General features: G+C 32.3%; 1 protein-coding gene across 1 annotated transcript; it reads left to right on the forward strand.

Annotated features, from left to right (window-relative positions):
- The first annotated feature begins 1823 nt into the window (after nt 1-1823).
- Nucleotides 1824-11783, forward strand: LOC111997716 (CBL-interacting serine/threonine-protein kinase 1). The gene is made up of 12 exons (XM_065762927.1): nt 1824-1938; nt 2112-2406; nt 2778-2840; nt 8559-8630; nt 9409-9516; nt 9637-9717; nt 9969-10148; nt 10270-10482; nt 10565-10669; nt 10808-10924; nt 11122-11187; nt 11314-11783. Exons 2-12 carry the CDS (start codon nt 2218-2220, stop codon nt 11443-11445), a joined length of 1326 nt encoding a protein of 441 aa, XP_065618999.1. The 5' UTR covers nt 1824-1938; nt 2112-2217; the 3' UTR covers nt 11446-11783.
- The last annotated feature ends 515 nt before the right edge of the window (nt 11784-12298 follow it).

A 12298-nucleotide genomic window follows, 5' to 3' on the forward strand; every position in this document is an offset into this window, starting at 1 on the left:
ATTTTACCTCCCTAAAAGGAAGGTGATTAAGATAAATGGCTACAATTAAGGGCAAAAGATCAGCATGGTCAAAACCCATGAAGCCCAAAAATAGAGGATCCTACCACATTTTCTAGGTATGAGAAACTTCTAATCTCCATTTACTAAAGATTGAGAATTTTGGTGCCTAATTTGAGCGTTAGATCAAGGATCCTAGGGCCGATACCACACTGGTGGCACTTAGATCTTCTGGACCTTTCTTTGTTATTTTGCAATGCATTACCAAGTTGAGTTTGCCTAAATCCCCTCTACCTTGCATCAACTAATCCTTCAAATATGCTTTGGTTTAATGATCTAGTTAGTGTATAAGAGTAACAAGAGGAAAACAAATAGTGCATTAGGTCATAAACTTATCTAGTTTTAGAAACATAATATCTTACCAATTGGTTTAATGAGCTATGTATGGTATAATAGTAATAAGAGAGGGAAAAAAAATTGATGCATTAGTCATTTACATTAATATAGCACTTAAAAAAAATTTAAGGGGGTAACTACTAATAATAAGTAGTTAAATTTTTGAACCAACTTTAGGAGCAAACTTGGTTGTAATATAAAGTTACAACTTCACTCAATATTTTTTTTTATTGGATGTGAATTTTGACAAATTTACTATTAGATTATTTTTTTCTTCTTATATTTTTCATACTTGCAAAATTTTCAAAATATCAAAAATCAATAGTCATGTTATCAATCAAATATTTAAATTTCAAGTTTTTTGAAATATAAAATTATGCATAAAAAATAAGTTAATGGATCAAATAGTAAATAACGTCCGATTGGCACAAAATTTAACATGTGTGTTGAGAACATAAAGAGCATGCAATCCAACTATTAGATTTTTAAAATAGGTATCTATATTAATTTTTTTAGTAGAAATTATAACCTTCGGCTACAACCAATTAAGTTTGTAACTAAATTTTGTTCTCATTTTTCATAAAAGAAACAAAGGGGAAGGGGGATTTTCAAACACCAAGGGGCCACCGCTCTTCTATGGATTATAGAATCAAAACCCAAGTCTAAATAAGGTTTAAAAAAGATTAGTAGGCATATAAACGTATTATATTATATATACTTAAATTAAACTTGATACTTATAAGATTTTTCAACCAAAAAAATAAATATTATATTTGAGTTTGCTCTATTTAATAATCAAATCTAACCTAAGGTTGAATTTGAATAGTTTGCTAAATAAACAAAAACAAACAAAAACTTTTCTTTTATAGTATTTTTAAACAGAACCCAACCTTGATTTATTCATGGATGATGCGTGTACAAAGACAACATTTTTGTGTGTTTAATCGTAGCTATAGCTAGCTTATGTAGATCCATGCAATATATACACAATTTACAGATAAAAATTATTATTTTCTTCAGGGATTATTATCCATGCAATGACTAGCTGTACATCTTTGAAACAAGTGGTTGGATGCTGGTTACAAGTGGATGAATATTAAACCGTGTTACGATAATTGAAAGAACCCGTGAGCACGAGATAAAAAGATAATGCAGACAACGTGTGTGACCAGTGACAGTGTCGTACCAAATAGATAGAATGGTTCTTCACTTTCTTCAGGTTCAGTAACGTACGGTTAGATGGCAAAAGATCATGAATTGAATTCTTTGATTTTTTCATGCTTCCGTGTCCGTGTAGGATATTATTTCCTGTTACCTATTTTACTTGTTTACTATTTATATTAAAATAAAATAAAAAAACTAATTAGGATTAAGAGCGAGAGGGAATAAAAAAACACTTGTATTATATTGTGTATATATATATCCAATTGAGATTGAGATTTGAGAGACAGAGAGACAAAGAGAGACGCAAAGGCTGTGTGGCTGCGTTTGGATTCTTTATAATAATTGAATAAAGAACTGAACAACAATAACAGCAATTACCAGGTGAACGTTCTTTATTAAATTCGACTCCTCCAATTCTCAAACTCACAGTATAACTGTTTGATCAAATATATATTTGTTTTAACCGTTTCCACAGCCATAATTATTGGGAGTACTATATTATAAATGAGCCAGAGAAGCAAACCCTCTCATATTTGTTTATTTTCCTTTTGTAGACTTTTTGTAGAATCACCCATATATATAACGAAGGAAAAACCAAAAGAAGGTGATCAACTTTGACACACACACACAAACTCAGAGAGAGATTGTGGGGCTTATTATATGGTGAGCGAGAACGAGTTGGGGTTGGAGAAGAAGGGAATGCAACTAGGCAAGTACGAGCTGGGAAGGACTCTAGGAGAAGGCAATTTTGGAAAGGTCAAATTTGCTAGGAACATTGAAACTGGTCAATGTTTTGCCGTTAAAATCCTCGAGAAGAACAAAATCATTCACCTCAAGATCTCCGACCAGGTTCTTTACTATTCTTTTCTTCATTAATGGAATAATGGGTATTCCTCAAATTTCAAACTTTTATTGATTTTATACCATATTCGATCCCTTCTATTCTTTTTTGTGAGATGGGCAATTGGGCATGCAGTACAAGTTCAAATTTTCTTTCCAAACCATAGTTTGTGCCTTTGTTGTGGTCCTTATATAAATGAGTTCCATTGAGTTTTGGTTGTCCTTTTTAGATTCCTTTCTTTCTGGGATTCATTTGCAAAATGATCATGTACACAGAACATTCATTCATTCTCTCCCAGAATTTAGTTCTGAAACTTTGTGAAAGTTTCAAACTTTTCACTGTTTAAACTTTTTACCCAAATGGTAAAATGTTGTTGCAGATAAAGAGGGAGATTGCCACCTTGAAAGTCCTCAAACATCCTAACGTTGTCAGATTACACGAGGTACAATAAAATCCCATATTTTTTTTTCCTCTTCTTAAAGATTATATTTTCATGATTTTATCCAGAAACAAAAAATAGAAAAAAAGAAGAAGAAGAAGAAGATATTGTTATATTTTACCATCAATCTCGGGGGACAAATATGGTGTTCTTCCTGATTTTAATTTTTAAATGTTTGTTTTACCGATCTAAACTGACTAATTTTTTATTTGCTATCCCTGAAATTTTGCATCCTTCTTTAATTATTTATAGCCCAAACAATAACACCCAGAGAATAGATAAACAGCACTTTTTTTTAAAAAATTCTCAACCAACAAATTCCAGGACACTGTTATTTTTTATCTTGAAACCTATTTCCACGTCACTACGTACATTTGTCTTTTACCTCATTAGTGAGTCCCACGCTCGCACATGAACATAACCATTTTTTTTTTTTGAACATTGAACATAACCCTTTTCATTGGCAGTGATGATGTTGATGTATATGAATGACAAGTCAATTGTCAAGAGATAAATCATGCTGTATACTCATGTCAATCATTATGTCATGCTCTCATATCTATTTTTTCTTTTTTAAGTATAAATGACGAAACCATGTACAAGAGAGGGCTGTGGCTCCCCAAATTTTTGAAAAATATTAAATAATAGTTATATATTTAAGATTTTAGATAATAAATTTATGAAAAATTATATTTATCCCTCTTAAGAAAATTATATTTGCTCTTTTCGACTTCAAATCCTACCTTTGTCCTTGAGTATAATATATAAGTCTCACATGATTATAATATTTATATTTTGTCATGAGGAAAATGCATAAGTCCATTATATAAAACAAAATTTTGGCAACACACAAAAATAAGGATTAAAAAAAAGAACATAATTTTTGCCACAATTATTCATGCGGCAATTTAGAGTAATGTTAGAACTATAAAAACTTATACAATTTTTGTAGCGAGGTATTCGTGGCGAAGATGTGAACCCATATAGATAATCACCTTTTTTTTCACTACTTATAATTTGTTATATGGTAAGTTGTGGTAAAAATTATATAAAATTGTGATTTTGTTGTTTTTTTTTATGTGAAAAATGGTTGATTTATTTTTTTATATGAGAAAATGGTTGGTTTTTGTAAAAGTGACAATCACAGTCTAACCCATAAGATGAGATAAGACAGTCACTTTTTTATGTGAAAAAAAGAAAAGAAAAAAGAGATGATTGGTGGATGGGACGATACATCATCCAATAATTTTTTATGAAGTTTGATTGGATGATAGGTCACATGAAAGCCTGATACAACCCTGATCGTCTGGCCACAGACTGATCTGAAATCTGAACACGTAAGCAAAGTCATATTGATGAACGGTATGGATACAGTCTACCAAGTCATTGTCCACTAATGCAAATTGACCTGAACTAGACCAAGTGAACCTACCCACTTGACATGTCATTCCGATAAAATTAGTTGTAGTGAAATAAGAGACTTAAAATTCAAATTTCGTTCAAACTATAGTCAATTAATACCATAATTAATTAATGTCTTGAGTTTGATTATGAGTAGATGCCGAAATTTCATCCGTACCTACAAAAAAAAAATAGTAATAATAAGTTGGTGTTGATGTATGTTGCACATAATGAGTTGGTAACTAAATTGTATTGCCCATGTTAAGTTGTTAACTAAATTATATTTTGCTTGATCCAAGAAAGCCTAACATAGTATTTTATTTATTTATTTATTTTGGAATCATATCCTAGTCACGTTCAGAGCCATTTATATGAACTTGCTTAATGCTAAACTTTTTGCTGGACTTGCTTGGCATATCATGAATAAAATCGGACCTAATCGAAATACAGCCACATGCTTTGCCTTGTATATGTTATTTGAGGAACATAAAATTGATTAGTTTAGAAAGAATATTTGGACCACAATGTGTAGTAGGTTTCCTGTTGACTATTCCTTTCACTTATGCTATGTACCGGATTTCTTGGTGATCACGTTATAGAGCTGAGACCAAGCCATTTGGCACCAACAATTACTCATATAGAGTTAGCCCATGAATAATGAATTTACAACCTTTAAATCTCTGTCATAGTACTTTATGCAATACACCTATATTCCCATCATTATATTAATTAAGTACCTAGTAAGCATTGATTATGTTATCATACTTATGCATTATCACAACAACTATGCAGATGTTGGCAAGCAAAACCAAGATTTACATGGTCTTAGAATATGTGACAGGAGGGGAACTGTTTGACAAAATTGTAAGCATATTTAGCCATGCTCTGTATTGAAAGTTTATCTTTGGGCAAAACATCACTTTGGGTCCTTCAAATTTGCTCCATTTTCTAATTTAGTTTTTGGATTTTCAAAAATAGCAATCATATACTTAAAGTTTAGACGATACAATTTGGTCTACATGTTAATTTGGACACTAACGTGTGTTGTGTAATGCAGGGAGCATTAAAACCAAATAATTTCAAATTTAGAAACAAAATCTTAAATGAATTTGGTTTTGATGCTCCCAGCATTATTGTGATTATGTATGTTTATAATAATAATAATAAAAATGGTTTATGTGGCCAAAAAAAATTACATTCTAGTAGTCTAGGTGGATTAAAAATGCCCAGCAACCACCATGATGACTCACTATTACCACATTGAATTTATGTGAAATTTAACAGGAAAAATATATATATTTTTCACTCTTTGAACTTGAATTTGCTAAATAATTTTCAATTCCATATTTGGCTGATAAGAAAATGTTGGAAAACTTGAGGATGTAAGAAGGAAAAAAGATGTATTCGTTTTACAACATTTGAAACTTCTAAAGATCAAACTGGAAAGTAAGGGAAACTTTATTGATCAAATTGGAACATGGACTTAGAATTTGATTGCTAATTTTGAAAATCTATGGACCAAATTGGAAAATGGACTAGACTTTCATTCTTTTCTTTTTACTAAAATTCTGTTTTCACTTTTATGTGTGCCTAGATGCAAAATTTTGGTTTAATATTACTAAACTAGTCATGTATTACACAGGCTTCCAAGGGGAAGCTTAAAGAAGACGAAGGTAGGAAGCTCTTTCAACAGTTAATTGATGGAGTAAGCTACTGCCACACTAAAGGCGTTTTTCACAGAGATCTCAAGGTTATTTCAAAACTTTTTCATGATACCAAGAAGCCTAAACAATGTACATTCTATTGTTGCCAGATGATCACACTTTACTGCTTGTAATACTAATACAATTTTTGCACTTCTTATTTGCAGCTCGAGAATGTTCTAGTTGATGCGAAAGGGAACATAAAGATATCTGATTTTGGCCTAAGTGCCTTACCTCAGCATTTTAGGGTACAAAACTACTCTAAACTTAGCTTTCATTACAAACTTTTGAGTAATTCTAGAGAGAAATTTTTTTCAAAACTGTATATTGTGATTGAAGTAACATCACTTTCATGTGGGTCCATCATTGATACCACTTTTATTATTACAACAAGCCATATTAGCAAAAATATAAAAAGTTGTGAAAAATATCGTGTTTTTGGTAGCATTGCAAACTTTTTTGTTCGGCCATTAACCACTATGTTTATGTTTATACCAGGATGATGGCTTACTACATACAACCTGTGGAAGTCCCAACTATGTTGCTCCTGAGATTCTTGCTAATAGAGGGTATGATGGTGCCACCTCAGATATATGGTCCTGTGGTGTTATCTTGTATGTAATTCTCACAGGATATCTTCCTTTCGATGATAGAAATCTTGCAGTTCTCTATCAAAAGGTACGGACAATTTGTCTTTGATCTTTTGGATCCCCCTTTTATATGGTCCAATGGCTAAATGTTTTATTAAAATCTCATTAACTAGGATTTTTTCACATTTTGTTAAGTTGCGTTTTGCTTTTTTTTTTTTTTCTTCTTCTTCTGGCCGCACTTGTTGACTGGGGGGATAAAATTCACTGTGCATGCACTGTTCATGCACTGTTCACGCACTGTTTATGTATTAAAAAATATTAAAAGTGAGTCCCACAATACTATTTATACATTTAAAAATTATTTTGCTACAGTGTTTTTAGCAACAATCAGTTTTTATCAACTTTCAGCAACAATAAGTGCTATCCAAACGGACTCAATATATAAGTCTCACATGATTATAATATTTATATATTGTCGTGAGGAAAATGCATATGTCCATTATATAAAATAAAATTTTGGCAACACAAAAAAATAAAGATTAAAAAAAAGAATATAATTTTTGCCACAATTGTCCATGCAACAATTTAGAGTAATGCTAGAACTATAAAAACTTATACAATTTTTGTAGCGAGTTATGCGTGGCGAAGATGTGAGCCCATATAGATCATCACCTTTTTTTCACTACTTATAACTTGTTACATGACAAATTGTGATAAAAATTATATAAAATTGTGGTTTTTGTGAAAAATGGTTGATTTATTTTTTTATATGAGAAAATGGTTGGTTTTTGTAAAAGTGACGATCACAGTCTAACCCATAAGATGAGATAAGACAGTCACTTTTTTATGTGAAAAAAAGAAAAGAAAAGAAAAAAGAGATGATTAGTGGATGGGACGATACATCATCCAATTATTTTTATGAAGTTTGATTGGATGATAGGTCACATGAAAGCCTGATACAACCCTGATCGTCTGGCCACAGACTGATCTGAAATCTGAACACGTAAGCAAAGTCATATTGATGAACGGTATGGATACAGTCTACCAAGTCATTGTCCACTAATGCAAATTGACCTGAACTAGACCAAGTGAACCTACCCACCTCTACCAAGATACATGTATTAATGTTTTACATGTGGGTGTTCTTGTCCGGTGGACCAGGTTGGTATGATTACTCGGAAAAAAAAATAATAAAAAAAAAAACCCTTTTGTTTGACGTGTCTTACCTTTTGTTTGAATTTGATAGATGGGATTAGTACCAAAATTGGCGTTGACATGCCATTTCAATAAAATTAGTTATAGTTGAATAAGGGATTTAAGATTTAAATTTTGTTCAAACTATAATCAATTAATACCATAATTAATTAATGTCTTGAGTTTGATTATGAGTAGATGCCGAAATTTCATTCGTACCTACAAAAAAAAAAAAAATAGTAATAATAAGTTGGTGTTGATGTATGTTGCATATAATGAGTTGGTAACTAAATTGTATTGCCCATGTTAAGTTGTTAACTAAATTATATTTTGCTTGATCCAAGAAAGCCTAACATAGTATTTTATTTATTTATTTTGGAATCATATCCTAGTCACGTTCAGAGCCATTTATATGAACTTGCTTAATGCTTAACTTTTTGCTGGACTTGCTTGGCATATCATGAATAAAATCGGACCTAATGGAAATACAGCCACATGCTTTGCCTTGTATATGTTATTTGAGGAACATAAAATTGATTAGTTTAGAAAGAATATTTGGACCACAATGTGTAGTAGGTTTCCTGTTGACTATTCCTTTCACTTATGCTATGTACCGGATTTCTTGGTGATCACGTTATAGAGCTGAGACCAAGCCATTTGGCACCAACAATTACTCATATAGAGTTAGCCCATGAATAATGAATTTACAACCTTTAAATCTCATTCATAGTACTTTATGCAATACACCTATATTCCCATCATTATATTAATTAAGTACCTAGTAAGCATTGATTATGTTATCATACTTATGCATTATCACAACAACTATGCAGGTGTTGGCAAGCAAAACCAAGATTTACATGGTCTTAGAATATGTGACAGGAGGGGAACTGTTTGACAAAATTGTAAGCATATTTAGCCATGCTCTGTATTGAAAGTTTATCTTTGGGCAAAACATCACTTTGTGTCCTTCAAATTTGCTCCATTTTCTAATTTAGTTATTGGATTTTCAAATATAGCAATCATATACTTAAAGTTTAGACGATACAATTTGGTCTACATGTTAATTTGGACACTAACGTGTGTTGTGTAATGCAGGGAGCATTAAAACCAAATAATTTCAAATTTAGAAACAAAATCTTAAATGAATTTGGTTTTGATGCTCCCAGCATTATTGTGATTATGTATGTTTATAATAATAATAATAAAAATGGTTTATGTGGCCAAAAAAAATTACATTCTAGTAGTCTAGGTGGATTAAAAATGCCCAGCAAGCACCATGATGACTCACTATTACCACATTGAATTTATGTGAAATTTAAAAAGAAAAATATATATATTTTTCACTCTTTGAACTTGAATTTGCTAAATAATTTTCAATTCCATATTTGGCTGATAAGAAAATGTTGGAAAATTTGAGGATGTAAGAAGGAAAAAAGATGTATTCGTTTTACAACATTTGAAACTTCTAAAGATCAAACTGGAAAGCAAGGGAAACTTTATTGATCAAATTGGAACATGGACTTAGAATTTGATTGCTAATTTTGAAAATCTATGGACCAAATTGGAAAATGGACTAGACTTTCATTCTTTTCTTTTTACTAAAATTCTGTTTTCACTTTTATGTGTGCCTAGATGCAAAATTTTGGTTCAATATTACTAAACTAGTCATGTATTACACAGGCTTCCAAGGGAAAGCTTAAAGAAGACGAAGGTAGGAAGCTCTTTCAACAGTTAATTGATGGAGTAAGCTACTGCCACACTAAAGGCGTTTTTCACAGAGATCTCAAGGTTATTTCAAAACTTTTTCATGATACCAAGAAGCCTAAACAATGTACATTCTATTGTTGCCAGATGATCACACTTTCCTGCTTGTAATACTAATACAATTTTTGCACTTCTTATTTGCAGCTCGAGAATGTTCTAGTTGATGCGAAAGGGAACATAAAGATATCTGATTTTGGCCTAAGTGCCTTACCTCAGCATTTTAGGGTACAAAACTACTCTGAACTTAGCTTTCATTACAAACTTCTGAGTAATTCTAGAGAGGAAATTTTTTTCAAAACTGTATATTGTGATTGAAGTAACATCACTTTCATATGGGTTCATCATTGATACCACTTTTATTATTACAACAAGCCATATTAGCAAAAATATAAAAAGTTGTGAAAAATATCGTGTTTTTGGTATCATTGCAAACTTTTTTGTTCGGTCATTAACCACTATGTTTGTGTTTATACCAGGATGATGGCTTACTACATACAACCTGTGGAAGTCCCAACTATGTTGCTCCTGAGATTCTTGCTAATAGAGGGTATGATGGTGCCACCTCAGATATATGGTCCTGTGGTGTTATCTTGTATGTAATTCTCACAGGATATCTTCCTTTCGATGATAGAAATCTTGCAGTTCTCTATCAAAAGGTACGGACAATTTGTCTTTGATCTTTTGGATCCCCCTTTTATATGGTCCAATGGCTAAATGTTTTATTAAAATCTCATTAACTAGGATTTTTTCACATTTATCCCTTTTGAGGGATTTCAGATATTCAAGGGGGATGCTCAGATACCAAAATGGTTGTCACAAGGTGCCCATAACATGATAAAGAGAATTCTTGATCCAAATCCTGTTAGCCGGATAACAATGGCAGGTATCAAAGCAGATGAGTGGTTTAAGCAGGACTATACTCCTGCAAATCCCGATGATGAAGAAGAAGATATATACATCGATGATGAAGCATTCTCAATACGTGAAGTGGTATGAGCTTGGAAATTCTTATACCTTTGTGCACCCCTTTTGGGTGTGTCTTGATCCTTAATTATTTATTCTTGCAATATAGCCATCTGACGCAGAGAAGAGTCCAGGCTCGCCCACTCTCATCAATGCCTTCCAGTTGATTGGAATGTCTTCCTGTTTAGACCTCTCTGGCTTCTTCGAGAAAGAGGTGGGAATGAAAGCCAAAAGGCAGCAGTTAATTTTAAAAGTTCATATCTTTGATTCATTAAATCAATATTATTACTGTGATAGACAAGTACCTCAGAAATTCTGATTGCCTTGTATGCACGTTCTTGTGTTGATTTAGGATGTCTCTGAGAGGAAGATCAGATTTACATCCAATCACTCTGCTAAGGATTTACTCGAGAAGATTGAGGGTACTGTTACAGAGATGGGATTTCGCGTTTTGAAGAAAAATGGAAGGGTAAGGTTTCTTGCTACTATTTCAAACACTCTTTTCTCTTGATCAAGGAGGACAGCATCATTGTACCCTCATTGTCTTGTCATGTGCTAGAAATAGCATATGGGAGCTCTAAATGTCAATGCTAGAATTGGCTTGCTACTTCTGAAATACAATGTTTATAATGATTCCTGATTGTTCTGTCCATCTTTTACTTCTAGTTAAAAGTGGTGCAAGAGCACAAGAAGGGGCAGAAAAGCTTGGGTAGTCTTTCAGTAGCAGCAGAGGTGAGTGATTGTAAAACTTGAACGATTTCGTTCTTGAAGAAACAAATGTATACTTGCATGGCATTCTAATCCATTTATAATATATATTTGCCAATTGTCTCACCATTGTCTGTGTAACTGTGTCAGGTGTTTGAGATTAGTCCATCCTTATTTGTAGTTGAATTAAGAAAAGCATATGGAGCTCTCTCTCTGTTTCTCTCTCTGTCTCTCTCTCTCTCTCTCTCTCTCTCTCATACAGGCACACATTTCTTTAGTTAATCGTTATGTTTGATATTGCAGCTGTGTAAAAAGCTATCGAATGATTTAGGAGTTCAGCCTAGCCAAGAGCTGTTGACCACAGGATTGTGAATACCGTTGTTTGTTGGCTTAGGCAACATTACAAGCCTTGAGTACAGTACTTAGAATCTAGAAAAATGTAGTTTGTGATTTTTTTTGTTCTCTATTACATCATAATTGAGTAGATATGTCAGTATATTACAAATAGCACGGTAATATTCAAGTTGTATAGATGGGTAGAACCAATAATGTTGGAAGCCATACATTGATGATGGCAGTGTAAAACAGCAATTTTTATAATATTCTTTTGTTTGTTTATAGTCGTGTTTCCAAATGGATTTTACTTGGGACTTTTTGGTTCTAAAAAAATCTCTGAGTTTAACTTCAAATAATTATGTGTCAAAGATGATCTAGTATTGAGTTTGACTCGTATTCTTGGTTTCATGGAGCCTGCCTGCATGTAACCTGAAGCAACCATATTCTCCATTTGCTAATGGCCTAAAAATGGCAACGGGTTTTGTTTAGGATGGAAAAAGCATTTCCAAACACAAACCTTCTAATAACTAGTGCATATCAAACCCGTATTGAATCAGGCCAAATTAGGTCTGTTACCCTAAAATTGAACATCTAAGGCCAAATTAGGTCTGTTAACCTAAAATTGAACATCTAAAATACTATTTAACTAAATTTTAATTTTTTAAATTGTTTTAAATATACAATAGGATCATGTTTGGTTTAGTTGCATCAGAAAACTTACTCCCATTGTAGGATTCGATTGAATTTGTATTTTAGAGCTATGGCTTTAACAGATGTTGGTCCAGCTGCTTTTAAGATG

This window comes from Quercus suber, unplaced genomic scaffold, assembly GCF_002906115.3.
Source record: "Quercus suber isolate HL8 unplaced genomic scaffold, Cork oak 2.0 scaffold_480, whole genome shotgun sequence".
Lineage (NCBI taxonomy): Eukaryota > Viridiplantae > Streptophyta > Magnoliopsida > Fagales > Fagaceae > Quercus > Quercus suber.

Coding starts and splice junctions, on each gene's coding strand:
- LOC111997716 (XM_065762927.1), top strand. CDS start 2,218: ATGGTGAGCGAGAACGAGTTGGGGTTGGAGAAGAAGGGAATGCAACTA. Junction 10,149..10,269: donor TTGCAGTTCTCTATCAAAAG/GTACGGACAATT, acceptor GAGGGATTTCAG/ATATTCAAGGGGGATGCTCA. Junction 11,188..11,313: donor GTCTTTCAGTAGCAGCAGAG/GTGAGTGATTGT, acceptor TAACTGTGTCAG/GTGTTTGAGATTAGTCCATC.